The sequence below is a fragment of the Lepidochelys kempii genome, chromosome 17, assembly GCF_965140285.1.
Source record: "Lepidochelys kempii isolate rLepKem1 chromosome 17, rLepKem1.hap1, whole genome shotgun sequence".
Lineage (NCBI taxonomy): Eukaryota > Metazoa > Chordata > Testudines > Cheloniidae > Lepidochelys > Lepidochelys kempii.
In genome coordinates, this window is record NC_136396.1 from 17,266,197 (window position 1) to 17,285,813 (window position 19,617).

At 40.0% G+C, this 19,617-nt stretch overlaps 1 protein-coding gene across 5 annotated transcripts in view; it reads left to right on the plus strand.

The window, feature by feature from the left end:
• Window positions 1–19,617, plus strand: part of ZZEF1 (zinc finger ZZ-type and EF-hand domain containing 1) — an 82,188-nt gene that overhangs the window by 1,946 nt on the left and 60,625 nt on the right. For all 5 annotated transcript variants that reach the window (XM_073316182.2, XM_073316184.2, XM_073316183.2 and 2 more), the window contains exons 2-9: window positions 5,134–5,278; window positions 7,052–7,246; window positions 8,086–8,257; window positions 9,173–9,372; window positions 10,542–10,752; window positions 14,638–14,754; window positions 16,059–16,237; window positions 17,804–17,902. In XM_073316182.2, coding sequence (XP_073172283.1) covers window positions 5,134–5,278; window positions 7,052–7,246; window positions 8,086–8,257; window positions 9,173–9,372; window positions 10,542–10,752; window positions 14,638–14,754; window positions 16,059–16,237; window positions 17,804–17,902 — 1,318 coding nt within the window. The remainder of the gene's footprint in view (window positions 1–5,133; window positions 5,279–7,051; window positions 7,247–8,085; window positions 8,258–9,172; window positions 9,373–10,541; window positions 10,753–14,637; window positions 14,755–16,058; window positions 16,238–17,803; window positions 17,903–19,617) is intronic.

Consider the following 19,617-nt stretch of genomic DNA (forward strand, 5'->3'; position numbering starts at 1 on the left):
CTCCACCCAAAATGGCAAAACAATTATATCATATGATTTTTTTTTTAGAAATGATGGTTTCTCTTAGGCTATGGAAACTAGCTAGTCTTTCTAGTCTGTACAGCTGAAGGCACATCTCTGGAGTTTTAACTGGAAAGTATTGTATGTTCTAAATGTAAATGAACTGACAGAGGGCTTGAGAAATATAATTACTAACCAATAGTGAAATTTATCTGGTGAGTAACAGAGACCTCTTCGGCAGTTGCTCCATTCTTAGGCCTTGTTTACACTAAGTTTTTTTTGTTTGTTTTTTTGCAAATATATAAATCTGGTATTGTTATCAATGATGGTAGCACTAGTGTAGACAGGCTGTCATGATATTTTCCCTTTTTTTTAGACCTGTATTGAGCAATGTTAGATGGATGATATTTAAATCACTTACGACTGCTGGGTACTCTACTTACACTAGGACTTTCGTTGCTGCTATCTCTAGTGGAGAGGAATTGGTGGTAGCAAAGATAGGAAATTATTGAAAGAATGCCTAGTGCTATTCCTGTGGGAATTCTGCACCACTGCGCACGCACAGAATTCATGTCCCCCAAAGATATTTTTTTGTTTGTTTGTTTCCTTGCAAAATAATAGATTCTGATGGGGAAGCAAAGATAAGCCACGAGAGGAGTCATGCGCCTCTCCCTGGTAGCCATTCTGAGTGGGCATGTCGGTTCGGGCAGCTGGGAGAGATGTAAATCACTGTCTGAGGAGGAGGCAGGGCTGGGCGTGCGTGCGAGACTTTGTCCCTCTTGCTTGCTATCGCGGTGCACCTGCCGTGGAGGGGCAGGCCCCGGGGTGTTACTGGGATAGGCAGGTCAGGTGCAGCCTCACTGCCAAGTCTGTGTCCCAGGGGGTGGGCTACAGGGTGGTCTCCCACCTCTGTGCAGCCGGTTGCCTGCACTCCCCACTGGGAGGCAGTTTCAGTGCACACCCCTTGCCTCCATTGCTATGCACACTCTGCAGAGGCATGGGGCTGACACAAACAGCAGTGGGGAAGCCGCTGTGAGCCTTGGCCAGGGTGCCATTTAGAGAGGGCAGGGGGGCACCTACCCCCCTCCAGTTTTGTACCAGAGGTCTTCTCGTGGCGCATGCCCCAGGCAGAGTTCTTACTTGTAGCACTGCACAGGCAGGTTCCTCTCCTCCAGGGGCCGGGGTTCTCTGACTATGTCTCTCATGGTTAGTTTCCTCTGCTGTGTTAGGGACTCTGGGGGAGGGGCAGGCAAGGATTCAGGGTGAGAGGGGGGAACATAGGGTACCCTCTAGTGGGTGGGGGAAGCATAGGGTAACCTGTGCTTGTGGTGGGTCACAAGGGAGCACAGGAGCCCCAATGGTTGGTGGGGCGGGGGGGGGGGGAGAAGCAGAGGGTCCCCACTGGTGGGAGGTATTGGAGCCTGGGGGTGCCAGTGTGATGGGAAAGGGAGCCAGTTTCCAGGGGAAGGGAGAGGTGTGGGCATAGGGCTATGCCCTGAGGGAGGGGACAGTGAGTGTGGGAGGAGCAGCTGAGGGGGCACAGTTCCTGGGGCAAGGGTCCCAAGGGAGGGGGAGCTGAAGAAGGATGGGAAGCTAGGAGCAACTAAGTGAGTCTTGGGGTCTGTTTGCCCTCAGAGAAGTAGGGAGCACCCTCACCTCTCCCTGAGAAAAGACCAGGGACAGATTAAGCTAATGCATACTCTCAACTGACTAATCTGCTCTCTGCCTTCTTTCCCATCTCTCCTACTTCAGGGTACTTATACCTTGATCCTGAAATGAGGATCCATGTGGATGCAGAAGGTTGCTTTAACTCTACTCCTGGGGGAATCTTTTTTGTTGTTTGTATGGAAATAAATTACCTGACCGCAGGATGTAAAAAAAAAAAAAAATCAGAGCATCAAGAAATATATTTAAAAATCTCACCTATATATTGTTACCTGAAGCAATTAAGATAGAATAGCTGTCAGCAGATCAAGCCTATTACTCTCAGGAGCTGTAAGTGTCTTCTTAAACAGTAGTGGGCTAAACATATTCTTATATGGGATTCTGGAAGCTACAAATATAATTCCAGGTTTACTGCTGGGTGGAAGAGTCATTAAGTGATTTCAGGGTGTGTGTTTGATTCTTCATATTCAGGGCATGCCCTGTTAACAGCATAAAAACTGCTTGCTCCCAGTATTAATAAGGATACACTATCTTTTGACTTCAAAGGTCAGGAGAAAAAGTCTTATTAAGATAACAGTTGGTTGACTCTGAACTGTACTTTGAACTCTGTTTTGACAACCTGAGTAATGTTTGATAAAGTTAATTCCCACTGTATTGTTCCACTCAGCAACAAAGTTCTAAGTTTCTTGCTTTGCTGTTGCACTTACTGCCATAACCTCACTACCACTGAAACTGTGCTAGCAACAGTGTTTGATCATTGTTGCTAACACATTCTCAGCTGTAGGAAAAACTGAAATCTCTAACACTCCAACTGAAACTGGGCTATGTGCCATAGAGATGCTGTCAAGGCTTTTAGGCTCCTTATTTTAGGCTTCGTCTTCTGGAGTCTACCTAGTTTAATGACAGGTTTCAGAGTAACAGCAGTGTTAGTCAGTATTCGCAAAAAGAAAAGGAGTACTTGTGGCACCTTAGAGACTAACCAATTTATTTGAGTGAACTTTATGCATCCGATGAAGTGAGCTGTAGCTCACGAAAGCTTATGCTCAAATAAATTGGTTAGTCTCCAAGGTGCCACAAGTACTCCTTTTCTTTTTACCTAGTTTAAGTAGGTAATGGTTACTTGGCTAGCTATCTTGAGCTAACTAGTTATTTCAAGTGACCTCTCTCTAATGCAGTGGTCTCCAACATTTTTACACTCAAGATCACTTTTTGAATTTAAGATCAACCCAGGATCTACCCTGCCCCCTCCCCGAGGCCCCACTCCACTCACTCCATTCCCCCCTCACTCACTTTCACCAGGCTGGGGCAGGTGGTTAGGGTGCGGGAGGGGGTGCAGACTCTGGGCTGGGGCCAAGGGGTTTGGAGTGTGGGCAGGGAACTCTCAGCTGAGCCTGGGGCAGTGGGTTGGAGTGCAAGCTCTGGGAGGGAGTTTGGGTGCAGGGGTCATATGGTCACACTGCACCTAATCTCATAGAATCCATTGGACATTTCATGAGTTTTACTTTTTATTAGTGTCATTTCTGGTTTATAGATCCGAAATCCTTCAGGGATTGGTCACAAATCACTGTAATGGTCTCAACTGTTGGGTGTGCATTGGCTGAGCCTGGGGCAGGGGATTGGGGTGCAGGAGTGAGGGGTGCAAGCTCTGGGAGGGAGTTTGGGTGCAGGAGGGGGCTCCAGGCTGGGACAGAGTGTTGGGGTGCAGGAGAAGGTGAGGGGTGTGGGCTCTGGGAGGAAGTTTGGTGCAGGAGGGGGTTCCGGGCTGGGGAGGGGGTTAGGGTCCATGAGGGGGTGTGGGCTCTGGGAGGGAATTTGATGCAGGAGGGGGCTCTGGACTGGGGCTGAGGGTTGGGATGCAGGAGGGGGGTACGAGGTGCAGGCTCCGGCTGGGAGGCACTTACTACAGGTGGCTCCCAGTTTGCCTGCCCTGGTCCCGGCATCATGCCGCTCCTGAAAGCAGCTGGCTGATCGCATGCTTCTGCGGCCCCTTGGGGGAATGGGGCCATCGGGTCTCCGTGCTCTGCCTGCGCCCACAAGTGCCTCCCCCGCAGTTCCCATTGGCCAGTTCCTGGCCAGAGCCCCGCTGTGCTGTCGAACTTTTAGCGGCCGGAGATCAAGATCGACTGGCAGAGGCTCCAGGATCGACCAGTCAATTTTGATGGATGGGTTGGTGACCACTGCTCTAATGTTATTTTTAAAGGCATATTAAGTTTGATATTCAAACAACAAAACAAGGGATTCATACACAAACATCCTCTCCCCCATTAAATTTGATTTCTTGTATTTCCTACACTGTAAAAATAAGACAAGCACCTGGAGACTTGTGTAAACTGGCTTTGACTGACTTTGAAATATGTAGGTCTCCCAGCTAAGTTCTTCATAGTTAAGGTTAGGGTAATCCTCTACATATTTCAAGAGAAACAGATCTTCCTGACATTTTGCATGCTGCATTTCCAGTCATAGTAGTTGGGTTTTATTTTTGTTTAGTTCTTTTGGGGGGCAGTTAGATAAAAGTTAGAGTTCTAAAGCTCTAATTTTATGAAAATGCAACTATAGTTTGGATTTTTGCAGAGGGAGAGAACTTTTTTTTTTTTTTTTTTGGTTTGTTATGTCTCTAAAATGGCTTAGTTTAGACATTCCGCATTTGTTATTTTTTATAGGCCGCCTTGTTGAACACAACTGCTTTTTGGTGTTTTGGGGAAGAATAAAAGCTGGAGATGAGCGTTTAATATGTTATAAAGATTTAAGTGTATAAAGAACAGTATTTAATATAAACATTTATAATTTGCATACATATACACTAAGGTCAACATACTGGGAGACTGGAAGTCGCTTGAATAAGAAATGGAATCTTCTAAACACCTATTATCTTCTTGTTTGTGGATATTTTTGCGAACTTTATTTGGATGTAATGCTTAGTTTAGGAGCACAGTGTATAGTGGAAGTTTAAAAAGTTTCTTCTGGTTCTAATAATATTTCCCTTCTTAAATATAGGGAACATCTCTGAGACCTTTACTATCGCAAGAAGTTCCTTCTGGTTTGAAGGGCACCAACTGTAAATTGGGTGTGGTGATAGTGAGTGATGGATTTTTGTGGCAGTGGGGAGCTGACTTGATCTCCTATTCGTAACAGATTGACAGAGTTTTCCTGTGAACCCACCCTATTAGGAGGAGATGCTGGGAGATGTTAAATTGTCCTGCTGACTCTCTGTTGCAAATGGCCTGTTATCGCCCTAAGATATAACTCATTAATTGATTTTGTGGGAGAGGCGCACACATGCCATAGAGTTAATTGACATCTGTAATCAGCTAAGTCACATTTCCTGTTGCCATGAATTTAGTTTTGCAGGAAATGTTGATTTTTTTTTAAAATCCTTTTAGAATGTTCTTTTGTTCAGTATATCGCATACGGCCATTCTTTTTCTGTTTGGAATAAATACCAGTCTTGCTTCATTCTTCTTTCTTGCAGGCCTTTGCACAGTTTGATGCTGAGGGAGATGGCACTGTGGATGTGGAGAACATGCTGGAGGCCCTCAAGAATTCCAGTGGAGCCAATCTTCACGGGGAACTTAGTCATGTAATCAGACAGCTGCAGGCTTGCTCTCTTGTTCCAGGTGAGTGGTTTCCTCATCCTCTTATGTCCTCCCCATTTCCCCGCTGCCACCACCACCACCACGGAGGCTATTGCAATAAACAATGTAATTTAGTGGTTTTCGTCCTAAATCCTTCTCCCTGAACTGTTTTCACTCCAAGTAGTTAACATTTCCTCAAATGAGAAATGGAAGTGAAGTTTTTGAAGACTCATGATTTCCCAGAATTACCAGCAAGCTAGCTTGCATTAATACATTTTTTTCCTCATTGTGAGTGGGAAATTTCTTTATTTATATGGTTTAAATCACAGAGAGAAAACAAGTTCCGCATTGAACTTGGCCATCACAGAGTGATTTTTCTGACTAATGTCATGTAGTTGGCAATGCCAGCATCACACTTGGTAATTGAGATATCCTCATCTATCACTCCATCTGACTAGGTCCGCAGTCATGTCATCCATGCTTTCACCACCCAACCCTCTTTGTATAACAGGCAGTAAAAGGACCCATTAACTACTATCATTGACTCTCTGATTTTTGTTTTCAGTCCTGATTGATGTGCATCATTTGCATACAGTAGAACCTCAGAGTTACGAACATCTCAGGAATGGAGGTTGTTCGTAATTCTGAAATGTTCGGAACTCCGAACAAAACGTTATGGTGGTTGTTTCAAAAGTTTACAATTGAACGTTGACCTAATACAGCTTGAAACTTGACTATATAGAGGAAAAAATGCTGCTTTCCCTTTTTTTAGTAGTTTACATTAAACGCAGTACTGTATTTGCTTTTTTTTGTGTGTCTTTGCTGCTGCCTGATTGTGTACTTGCAGTTCCAAATGAGGTGTATGGTTAACTGATGAGTTCGGAACTCTGCAGTTCATAACTCTGAGGTTCTACTTTGTTTTATTTTCCTGAGTTACTTCAAAGATAATCATGACTCATGAGTAATTTTAGCTTTCATACTGCTTATAGTAGCTCAGTTTGTACACACCTAAAGTAAATATAGTAAAGGTATTAGAGAGAGATAGAACTCAAACTGCCATATCCTGTTAAGTGTCTAAGAAATTGAACTATTCATTATAAACTTTAATATGCAAGAGTTTGGAGTTCTGGTAGTTAATGTTCTAATGTGTAATCCAAAGAATAACGTATATCACAATTTCTTCTGCATATCTTCCAAATTTCAGATGTTTGAAACATCTGTCACTTTCCAGACTTTAGCCTCCTAAGGCTTTAATGGAATATGTATCAGTCACTTAATTTTCTTCATAATTGTAATTATCCTTCTCAGGAAGTGCTCAATGTAGATGTAATTAATAGGACTAGACAAGCGGCTTTTCATGCTGGCTAACAGAAGAGTGAGAGTGTCTGATTCTGTCCACCAATGTAGCACACTGTTCAAGTCAAGTTAGCATTCGAATCTGATAGATCAGTATTAAAATAAATGCACTGGAGCCCTGTTAAAGTCATAATGCTGGTCACTGAATAACTTTTTAACTGTTCTTTTTAATCTGAGACATCAAAATAGAGAATTTAGAATCATAACACTTGTCAACCCATCCAAATCGTTCCAGTGACTGGAAACATATTTGTGTGTTTATGCTTTTCCTAGTCAAGTTTTAAATGTCTTAAGCTTGCACCATTTCTTTTGGAAAACTCTTCTACAAGCTGATTCATTAGCTGATTTAAATGCAGCTGATCGTGATAAGATATTGTGGTGAGGGAGAGGGTGATGTTTGGTTGCTGTAGGGTGAGGTAGGTGGTACAGGAAACAGAAGTAACTTTTATGTCTCTTCAGGTTTTATTGACATATTTTCTGAATCGAAAGAGCACCTTGGTCTTCATGCTTCAATGATACTGAGATTCTTGCATCGGAACCGCATTTCCAGTACTGTCATCCCATACCCAGTGTTGGAGTACTTCAATAATATTTGTACTATGCGGTCTTCAGTACTGAAGGATTCTTTAGATAGGCTTCTACTAAAAGAAAAGGGTATGTGAACTTGCTAAAATATCTCTAATGATGTGGTTGGTGTAACTAGGGCTTGAAGTAGGAATTAAAAACAACAGCAGCAACAAATCCCCCTAAGCTGTTTCTAAACTTCTACTGGAAGTGACTTCTGAGGCTGACACACATGGAAATGTGCGTCAATGTTTTCTAAAGCAAATTGTCAAGTAGAAAAGAAGTCTGTTAACTTGTTGGCTACGTGTTTTCTGTGGTTACACAAGTGGCATATTGTATGAGAATTTGAGTAAGACTGGCACTATGTTAATAGGTGTTTGACATTTTAAATAAAAAGCTTACTTCACTTCCTAAATTTTTGTCTTGACTTTGTACATTTTCTAGTCTTCCATACTTGATTATTTTCTCCAAGTTGAAAAAATCAGGTAGAATTTGTGCAGGGAAGCAATGAGCTCCGTTCCCTCTCTAGAATGACTGGCTAGGTTTTCCTCATTTTGTTAGTTTGCTTTTTTCTCACCATTTGCAATCATGTGTAATAATAAAAAAAACATCTGACCATTTTTATTTCAGTGTAAAAGACTATGGTAAAAGGTAATGCCTGCAGATCTCCAGGCAAAATATAGAAATACTTCACATCGAGAATGGTAGATTAAGATTAAGCCTTGGAGCACACTCAGTGTACTACTAAAGTGTAATGGTGCTTTGCTATCTTCTGTTTAAATATGGAACACACTTGCAGAGAATGTTTTACAGGAGCTGTGAATTATACCCTCAATACTACCTGTTTTGGGATATTTGATTTCTTTTTGTGCACAGTATTTGTTTTTAAAAGTTCTTATCAGTGACTTATTTTTTCCGTGTCTTTACAGAATGCCCTAGTGATCTGAATGGTAACCAAGAAATGGACAAACTCAAAATTGTCACAAAGTGCTATATTCACATAGAAAGCTCATCAAACTCTGCTGACATTGACAAGATGACGAATGGAGAAACCTCATCCTTCTGGCAGTCAGATGGGAGTGCTCGCTCACATTGGATACGGTGAGTAGCATAGTAGTAGGCCCCTGGATTTTAGGGTTTCAGCCCTTAGGATTTACAGTGGGAAGAGATTATTTTGCTGTTACTGGACTGTAACTTTGAGTAGTCTGGCGCAAACACATGATTTTTGGAGATCGGCTACATCATCTTAATCTTTACGCTGGGATGAAAAGCATTCACTTTGATTTCAACTGGCTAAAAAGACCTGAAGTTAAACCTTAGGGTTTTATATGTATTCCCCATTTGTTTTTGGGTATGCGGGAATGGGCTGGGGGGAAGAGGGGTTGTTGCTTTTTAAATTTTTTTTTGCATCTCTGGGATTTTTTAAAAGTTTTTGAGCTGTAATATGAATGTTAATATACCTGTACTTGTTAGTGCTTAAAGGTAACCTCATTATGTCACAGTCTTGAAGTAAAATGTAACGCTGCTTCTGTAAACATGGACATGACATTTAATATAGAGTGGAAGATAAGTTTTTATAAGAACAAATATCATCCATGTTGAACTGTCGTGTAAGTCAGTAATTACATTCTATTTGGTACTAGTGTACTGTGGAAACAAAACCTGACAGTCCTATTATCGTGCTGTTCTGCTTTCACACTCCTGTGATGGCCAAGATAGCACAGTAAAGATTGTGCTGAATGATGTAAAGTTTCAGGACCTGATTCTCAGAGGTGACTTTTTTGTATTTACGGGCTCAAATAGTAGAAGTTAAACAATACCTGATTGCACCTGCAGTTGAAGCACTCACATGCTATGGTGATGAGGTACGAGTACCTAGACAGATAAATGCCATTGCAGTTGCTTATGCTTGTAGAAGTGGAGGTTGGCAGAGGCTAGGCTGAAAGTTGAGCTCTTAGCTCCTAAAGAGAAGAAAATATATATGTCTTTCTCTCTCTCTCTCTCTCCATCTTACAGTTTAAAGATGAAACCAGATGTTGTTCTGAGACATCTGTCCATTGCAGTGGCAGCTAATGACCAGAGTTATATGCCGCAGCAGGTTACGGTAGCAGTTGGAAGGAATGCCAACAGTCTCCGGGAGGTCCGAGATGTTCACATTCCCAGCAATATCACTGGCTACGTGACATTGTTGGAAAACGCTAACATTAGTCAGATGTGTGAGTCAATAAAGACACAATTGGTGTTTTCTTTTTTGGTTTTCTGAAAGTGAAAGGCTGGGTAGCTTGCTGAAATTTGTGTTGTTCATGCTGAGGCTTCTGGCTAAGCCCATGATTCCAAAAGAGTTTTGATTGTGGTTCCTGGCTCGCTTTGCAAAATCTTTTTGCATAGCATCTGGTTTTAATTTTTGTTAAAGGTAGACTACTGAAATAATTCTGGATGCAGTTCCAGCATCTCACTTTGAAGATATGAGGGCATGCTGAAATATATATTTCCTTTTATGCAGTGCCACAATATGCTAGATGCTAGCATGTAGCAAAAATCCCACTTCTGCTTAAAAAACATACCCAAAAAATAAATTAACGTAATTCAAGTGTTATATCTCACACCTATGTCAGTACAGGAGTGAGATGACTTTTGTAAAGTGTTAAACAAAAAGTCAAATATTTTTATGTTAACAAACTATATTTAGTGTTGTCATCTTAAGCATGACAGATCTGTGGCTGCCTTTTTGGAGTAGACCCCAATGACAATTTCTGAAGCTTTAAAATCTTAGCTGAACAATGGTTTTGTTCAAATGGGTGTTTTCCATTTTTAAAAAAATAATTTTTTATAGCTTTCTGACGTGCCCACAGAGGGACCTCCTTTCTCAAAACTAACTCTGAAAGTATATTGTCTATGCAAAGGAACTAAGACAGCATGTTTAAATACTTATATTCTGATTTTGAAATAATTAGCATTTCACGGTCATATGATGGAAGTGCCAGAGAGTCTCCATTTTCCTTCGAGGTATAGCTATTTGGTAAAATACATTGATTATTTGCGTTTTGGGGAGTATTTTGTTTACTTTTTTCACTTATAATTTGTGAGCCCAGGTAACCTCACGTTTTGTGTGACAGAAGCTACTGTTTCAGGTAGTTGGTCATGCGAGTCCACGGAAGCCTAAATTTTCCAAATCGGTCTGTTCATATGTACGCTCACGAGTGCGATAGTATTGCACACACGGTCACATTCATACTAGGTTCTTGAGTTATACATTTTTGTAATGCAGATAGATCTTTAGGAAGTTCTTCTTTTGAACTTAGTGATTCTCTTATGTCTATTATTATTGTTAGTAGTGGCTGGAAGAAATTACCTATTTTTTTTTCTTGTTTGATCTTACCAACAGATGTACAGATAAACATCAAGCGTTGCCTTAGTGATGGATGTGATACTAGAATACATGGGCTCAGGGCTGTTGGCTGTCAAAGAGTTAAGAAAGTTGGCATCTCAGTGTGTGATGCTTCAGCTATCTGGTACTGGTCTTTGCTGACCTCATTGGTAACGGCTTCCATGGAAACCAATCCAGCATTTGTTCACACTATCCTACAAAATACTCAGTAAGTACCAAACTTTCATTGCTTTTTGATATAAAAAGTTTATAAATGACAGAAACACAGTCTTGTATAACTGGTTTCCAGTCCCTCCATTAGGATATTTAAACATCCCCTTGGTTACCAGTTTGTTAAATTTACAAATGGTCATTCCTGTGCACTGTAATACATGGCCAGTACCCAGACGTAATCTGCTTAGCCCAGCGTTTCTCCAATGTGGCCACCAGGGACCTTTCTTGTGGACGCAGCCTTCTGGACTGTGACAGTGGGGGGAGGAGCAGCAGCCCCTTCCCCTCCCTGGTGCTCCTAAATGCACTGCCTTGGTTGCTGGGGCCGCCAGCAGGGGATGGGCCCTGCCCCCCTCTGGAGACATCTGGGGCACAACACTGAAGGAGCAGGCAGACAGTGAGTTCCCTACCTTCCCAGGGGTGGTGGAGCTCAGGGTTGGGGCTTCAGCCCTGGGGTGGGGCGTTGGGGCTTCAGCCCTGGGCTATGGCTGTGCAGTGGCAGGCCCCAGGCTCCGACTGCATGGATTCGGGCTATGTCCCCCAGCTGTGGGGCTTCAGGTTCCAGCCTCCTGCTGCCTCCCCAGGCCATGAACCCCCTCCGTGCCTCCCCCCTTCCCCCATCGTCCCTGGCGCCTGCTGCCTCCCCCCAACCCCCTATCTAAGGCTTAATTTGTCCCCTGGCTTGCTGGGCTGAGTTAGTCTGCTGTGAAAAGTGATAGTTGTATATTTATTATCACTTTTCCAACAGACTTATTGCTAGCAATAAATAAATTAAAAGGATTTGGATGTATATCTGTGCATATTTATTTGTTGCATTTTCTTTATGAATGGAGCTTAATTTAGTTTAGTTGTTGTTTTTTTTTAATAACCCTCAGTCATGTAGAGCCATATCATGCCAAAATGTCTGTTTATGCACCAGCAATTAATGCCAGCACAGCTTTGGGAATTGCATTTGCAAGTAAAAGTCTGCTTTCAAGCCAACAGAGTTGTAATTTCTCAGGAACGGAGTAGTTCTTAAAATAAAAGAATACAGTTAAAATCCCAGGGATTTTTTCCATTGGATTGTAATTTGTAGTATAGAATAGGTGAGATATTTGGACTCTCATTCCTGACAGTATCCTTTCAGTCCACTCAAGCTAATAATTATTCACGGACATGTTAGCTTAAAAAGTACAGTAGAAAGTTAGTTAGGATCACTTCGGGAATGGAGGTTGTTCGTAACTCTGAAATGTTTGTAATTCTGAACAAAATTTTACCGTGGTTCTTTCAAAAGTTTACAACTGAACATTGACTTAATACAGCTTTGAAACTTTGCCATGCAGAAGAAAAATGCTGCTTTAACCATCTTAATTTAAATGAAACAAGCACAGAAACAGTTTCCTTACCTTTTCAAATCTTTTGTTAAATTTATTTTTAGTAGTTTACACAGTACAGTACTGGGTTAAATGTACTGTATTTGCTCTTTTGGGGGGGGGGGGTGTCTGCTGTCTGGTTACGTACTTCTGGTTCCAGATGAGGTGTGTGGTTGACTGGTCAGTTTGTTACTTTTGTGTTCATAACTCTGAGATTCTATTGTAGTCTCAAAGAGCATATAGTGGTTGCTTCACATCATTCAAATAATTTTGTAGCTTTTAACTGTGTTAATGTAGACTGCTTAACTCTACAAGTATATTCTTTTTCTTTCTTATATTCTTAATTTCCCTAATACCCAGTGCATGTTGATATATTAATTATTCTCAAAATAGCCAATACCTATATAAGATTTTAATAGTTTATTAAAGCATCTCCTTTCATGGGAGAAAAGGCTTCCAAATTTTTATGCCTTTACTATCCTAATAGCCATTAAAAATCTTGAATATTCTTTGAACATATCCAGATATTTCAGGCACTAAAAAGGCACTGCGACCCATGTGGTATATGGAATGAGCAGTCTGCAGTTATGCCATTTTCATGGATAGATGGTATCTGCTCTGATGTGTAAGTGTCTACGTAAATGCCTTGATCCCATGAGTGAAAATATGTGGAGAAGACCCCCTGAAACACTGCAGTTAGTGATAAGCAGCCCCTCCATCCCTGCTCTCATATCAAAGAGGCAACATAGCAAAGTATTAAAATTCTTCCGTGCTGATGAACAGGTTTTTATACAGTGGCAAAAAGGAACTAAACACATTTTGCCAGGCACGTGACAGGCAAAAATCTGTAAGTGCCTTGTTTCTCATCAGTGTGGTGGCCTGTCCCACCTTATCTTCAGGAATGATTTTCAGTTTTGTTTCTCCTCCAAATGCCTATCTCCCAAAAAAGGTTTCTTTCCATTAATATAGTGCAGAATATTTCTGGGCTGTGGTAGGGTATTTACAGTATTTCAGTGCAGGCATTCCTTTTGTGGTGACTGGTTGTTTTGCTGCATAATGTTTCCTTGAATAACTGTCAAGCTGTCATCTGCTCAATGACTTCACAAAGTTTGAAATCTTCCTAAAATCATAACACAACCACAACAGCGTTATGGTATTCAATTTTCATGTGTTTTTTAAAAAACACCACTACTTCACATGACAAAATCCTTGAAAACTTTACCTCTAATTTGCCTAGTTTATCCTATGCACAGACTTTGAAAGCTGTGTTATACATCTGAGTAACTTTTATGCATGTCAGCAGTTCCATTGAAGAAATTCCTCGAGCACAAACATTTCTGGGATTGGAGCCTTGCGTTTACTACCTTTTAGATATTCAGAAAATGACACCCTGTGAAGTGTTTTGTACAAAACGACTTTTCTGTGTAGCATAAACCCTGAGCTAGACACTGTACAATCAGAAAATAATTCTATATAAAAATAAAATGATCATGAAACTAAGGCCTATTCTACACTTAAAAGTTAAGTCAACCTAGCAACTTAGGTAAGAGGTGTGGGAAAAAAACCTCAACCCTGACCCAAATAGCTATGCCAACCTACCTTCCAGTTTAGATACAGCTATGCTTTCATCAACGTAGTTACGGTCATTCAGGGAAGTGGTGTTCCTATACCAATAGGGAAAAAAACCCTTCCATCAGTGAAGGCTGAGTCTACACTTCAGGGTTATGCCATAATAATTAGCACAACATAGTTACACCAGTATAGTTTTGATAGTGTAGACAAACCCTAAGTACTTAGAAGTTTTAGTATAGTATTAATAATTAAGACTCTGGCAGCCTGTCCTTTCTAAACTTCCAATTTTCAGGGTCTTATAACTCTGCCATAAGAATTCATTTTGGCCTGGACCAGAAAGTGCTCCTTTTGTGTGGAACTAGAGAGTAAGCAGAAAAAATTATCCTCACTGGTGTGGAAGCTTGACTTATGGAAGCAAGTAAACAGATTTTTATTAAAGTTTTGAAGGGTTATTTTGTATTGCTGTTTTGAAAGAGAGAAGCTATTTTTACATTTTTAAATTAATGCGTGCACATCATTAGTTCTTAATAAGGGACTGCTACTTTGTTTTAAAATGTGTTTCAAACAAGGAATTACTTAGTGTAAGACTTCTTTTTAGGTAGAAGTTCATAGAATTTTTCATCAAATGGTTTTGTTGTGCTCTATCTCACTAAACTAGAGTCTGCCTGCAAGTATTCAATTGCATGGTTGAGGTTTGTGTGATATTTGCACAGCCTCTTTTATTAAAAAAAATTCCATGCCCTACTTTCTCCATCTAGAAGCCAAATGCTTTGCATTTCTAATGCAGGAAGAGCATTAATAATGCACCTCACACAGTAGAGAACATCTACCCTAAACACAGAGATCCAGCCACATAAGCATAAAGATTCTGAGTGGTTCTTCCTTTTTTGAAGCTTGTGTCTCTTCAGTTCTGTCTGACTTGAGTTTATTTCTAATGTCTTGCTCTTTTCCCTTTGTAGGAAGGCATTGCAGCACATGCCGCCACTGTCTTTGACGTCGGGTTCTACAGACTTCTCAAGGTTCTTATCTCCCAATGTTTTGGAGGAAGTAGATAGTTTTCTTATAAGAATAACCAGGTAAATTTCATTAGTGTTCTTGTATGGTAAGCAAATGATAGAGTAAATGGGTACTGCAAAAATAGATTCCATTTGTCATAGTCCTTATTTGTTGTTGTTGTTGTTTGTTCATACATTGACAAATTCAAAGATAAATATGAAAAATTGTTTCCTCAGCTCTTCAATTTAAGCATTTAGCTGACCTAGAAGCCAAAAGCTCATTCCTCCATCTTTGGCATAGTGCTGAGGTATATTTAATGTTAAGTTGGCGTGACATTAGATCTGCAGTGAAAACTGTTTATGGACCTTCGGAGGAGATAATAACATTTTTCTCCTTTCTTCCATTGAGAATAAATTCTAAGCGATTAATCCAAAATGTGTGCGCTAGAAATAGTGAAAATCTAGTCCCAAAAGCCGTCATGAGGTACCATCGTTCAGCCTATTTTTTTTTTTTTGTACCTTAACTGCTGTTGTAATAAGGAAGTATATTGCCCTCATGAATAGCTTTTAAGGAATTACTTTGGTATACAGACTAATGTGACTGGCCCTATCCTGCTCCCACTGCAATCAATTTGAAGTTTTGCTACTGGCTTCCTTTTGTTTAATGTACTTTACTTTATTAGAAATGTTTACATGTGATCAGGGACTAGTCAACCAGGTCTTAAGTTATAAAGAAAAAGATCGAATAAATAATATGTTCGCAATATATTTACATAAAAACCCCTCAACTGTTAGGTATAAACACATTTCCCATACGAGTGTACTTAGAGACATAGTAAAACAAAACTTCAGGTTATCGGGTCTGCCTACACCAGGTTATTGGGATGTGAACTTTTTTGTGCTTCCTAGCTATGTGGGTGTACAGAAAGTAGAGAGAACTATTGGAAGAAATAAAGAGAGAAAATATAAGGGAATGAAATAAGGGTGCCAAATGGAGGCTCTAGACTGATAAAGTTTGTAGTAGCGTGTACTAGTAGGAGCGTACTCCTTTAAAAGAACTATATCCCAAAACCTCAAATACTGAACTCCTGTGATAAAGCTAAATTGCCTTTTTTATCTTCTAGCTTTTAACTAGATAATAAAACATTTTCAATGATTCTGTATAAAAGAGTGGATGATTCATCCAGTGTTGATTTCAGCAAGTGGAACAGGATGATTTAGCTATCAAGTTTTTATAAACAGATGGCTTAAATTGCTGTATAAATAGGCCATATCATAAGTCACTGGTATTAATTGAAATTATTGATGTAACATTTCATGTACTTGATTATGAAACTGCAGGTTTCCTTTCTTATATATTTATACATGGTCTTTTTATCTCCTAGTTGTTGTGCCACTCCAGAGGTTGAACTTACATTGTTGGCTTTTGCCCTAGCCAGAGGGAGTGTTGCTAAAGTGATAAGTTCACTTTGTACTATCGCTGATCATCTGGACACACTATACAAGGCTTCTTCGCTCATCTCTTCCATGGCAACTGTTAGACGAAACCTGCTTTATAAATACGGTAAATATTTCAGGGACATCTTTAAAGCTACTCAGATGAATAGTTACTGCATCCTTCAGAGAATGAGAGAGAGAGTGTGTGTGCGCGCACGCAAGAGAGAGAGATCAATCCATCACAGACAGCTTTCCAAATTGTCTTTGTTTGTAAAGTGGTTGTTTGATCTTTTAATCAGGGTATAAAAGGATTTTATTTTAATGAATATTACCAAGCTGAAAAGAAAGGTATGTCTCCTAAAACAGTACTTGCATCAGAGCAGTGCTAGCAGTAGAATTTGAGATCCTTGTGATCCTTCCAAGAACCAAAGGTGATGTCACCTTGGAGAAGGAATTCTGTAATCCTGCGCTCAAGAACTGCATGGGCAGTTGGCTCTTTAGTAAAATAGTAAAGGTGTTTGCATCTTTATTAAGTTTATCTAGTGGTATTAGTCTTTTTCTTCCTACAAAAAGTTCCTGAATTTTTTTCTGTCCAGTTTTACTGAGAGTAGAATGACATTTTTAATTTTTGTTAATGTTTTTGTCATAGCTGTATCATGTAGTGTAACTCAGACCTAGGTCTAATTCTTTTGTTTTCGCTTTCAATAAATAAACTTGTCTGGATGTTGTTTGTAGGTTTAAATATGAACCTGGTCTAGCATAAGGCAGTAAAATGTCTTTCTGTGGGTATCAACTTAAGCTTTACTTCTGTCAGACATGTTTTAGCCTCTGTAGCTACAAATAAGGTTAATATGACTGAAAGTGATGGTTTTTTGTTTTTTTTGGAGTTTTCAGTTTGTATACTTTGCTCATTCAACAGTATTTTGTGTATGGTCAATATCACCATTTCCTTCTGTGTAGTCAGGTTCCATTTTGTTTGTTTGTTTGGATTTTCACTCAGCAACATAGGAAAAAAATTTTTAAATAGGAAAATGTGATTGCAAAACCAAAATTAGCATGCAGACTTAGTAACAGGTGTAGTACCAAAAATAATTTTTAATCAGTTTTTTAAAAATGACTTCATCTCAGGTTGATGGTATCACTTTAACCATTTTTTTCCAGTCCTGAATTACTGGACATTCGTAGCAGGCATGTGGGTGTGAACCTAATGTAGAGAAATACATTTACCAGACTCAACCGCTGGTTCTGGTGTGTGACAAATGTAAATATGTTATGCATAAAATATTGTTACTACAACATTATGCTCAGAATTCTGGAAAGTCACTTCTGTTTCCCACAGCAACTGTAACTCTGGCTCCTCATAATAAAAGTGGTATTTAGTATTATTTCATGGGCTGTGAACTCTTTAATTCAAAATGTGTGTATTTTGACAGTTATGGGTCCTTCAGCTGTAACAATTCTTAATTTCTTGTCTTTGTACACTTAAAATTTCAACTGTAATGTTGCAGTAACATGGATTTTGCATTTGTTTCCTTTATACAAGGTAAAAAGATCCTGTGGTGGTGTGATTCTCTAATTTTTTTTCTTAATTTTTTACCTTCTCTCTGTGTAAAGAATTTAGAATGCCATTGGCAAACAGGCTCTATATTGTTTGTTTTATAGTTCTGATAAACCTGTTGATTTGCTTGTTCAGGAAAGCCGCTACAGCTGACCCTTCAGGCATGTGACGTAAAAGGAAAGGAAGATAAATCAGGGCCTGAAAACCTCCTGGTTGAGCCATGGACAGGGGATGGTAAGTGTATAGTCTTTTGTTTATGGTTTCTTGTAGTGGTTCAGATCTGTACATTTTCACACTGCTTGACAGCTAGAAAAAAGGAACTACGTTGGACATAGCGCTTCTAAATTGTAATTCTCACTCGCAGGGAATTTCTCTTAGGAACTGTTCCTTCTCCTAAAACAAGTTTCAGAGTAACAGCCGTGTTGGTCTGTATTCGCAAAAAGAAAAGGAGTACTTGTGACGCCTCAGAGACTAACCAATTTATTTGAGCATAAGCTTTCGTGAGCTACAGGTCACTTCATCGGATGCATACTGTGGAAAATACAGAAGATGTTCTTATACATACAAACCATGAAAAAATGGGCATTTACCACTACAAAAGGTTTTCTCTCCCCCCACCCCGCTCTCCTGCTGGTAATTATTTACTGCCTCATTTATACTGTTGTTTCTGATTTTTAAGAATATTTTGACTAAGAGACATCAACAATTAAAGGATTGTTGACTCTTGAAAGCAAATATTCAGCCACCCAAGGATATTCTATATCATTTTCTCTTCCATCCCTCCATCAGTGTTTGGGAAGCCCCTAGTGATTCAGAGCAAAATGCTGCTCTGCTGTGCACTTCTTCACACCAGCTTGCTATTCACTTTCAGCCAATGCACCAATAACCCGACCTAAGATACCAAACTTGTTTTACAAAAAGAAAAGGAGTACTTGTGGCACCTTAGAGACTAACCAATTTATTTGAGCTACAGCTCACTTCATCGGATGCATACTGTGCAAAAGGCTATTACCAGCAGGAAAGTGGGGTGGGGGGAGAGAAAACCTTTTGTAGTGGTAAACACCCATTTTTTTCATGGTTTGTATGTATAAGAACATCTTCTGTATTTTCCACAGTATGCATCCGATGAAGTGAGCTGTAGCTCACGAAAGCTTATGCTCAAATAAATTGGTTAGTCTCTGAGGCGTCACAAGTACTCCTTTTCTTTTTGTAAAACAAGTTTGGTATCTTAGGTCGGGTTATTGGTGCATTGGCTGAAAGTGAATAGCAGGCTGGTGTGAAGAATTGCATAGCAGAGCAGCATTTTGCTCTGAATCACTAGGGGCTTCCCAAACACTGATGGAGGGATGGAAGAGAATATGATATAGAATATCCTTGGGTGGCTGAATATTTGCTTTCAAGAGTCAACAATCCTTTTAATTGTTGATGTCTCTTAGTCAAAATATTCTTAAAAATCAGAAATAACAGTATAAATGAGGCAGTAAATAATGGCTCTGCAAGTCAAAGCAACGTGCACTTCTCTAAAACACCTTTTGAGGGGCTTAGCACACAACATACTGGGGGGCATGTAAGTTGTGCATTGCAGAGGTGGCATGCACACTGGAAATTGGTTTGTCTTTCTTGGGTAGTTTGCAGTCAAAGTTTGGGGGTGTTTGCATTGAAAAGTTTTGTTTCTTCAGCTTCTCGCTGAAGTAAACAGGTAACATTGTCCTGGTATTTTGCTCTTGATGCCACAGATTAAAATTCAGGATATTGTAACAAAAGGAGTGATTTATAGCTCATGTTCTTCTGAGGTTTTTCTTTCATTTAAGAGGAAAGGGAGGAGGTAGAATGGTCTTGACAGTGTTATTCTGGCTTCAGAAAAACTGTCATTTAGATAAGTAAACACGGTCATTCAGTGATCCCAGTAACATTCAATGGGAGTGACTTCTCACTAAACTTAGCAGTTG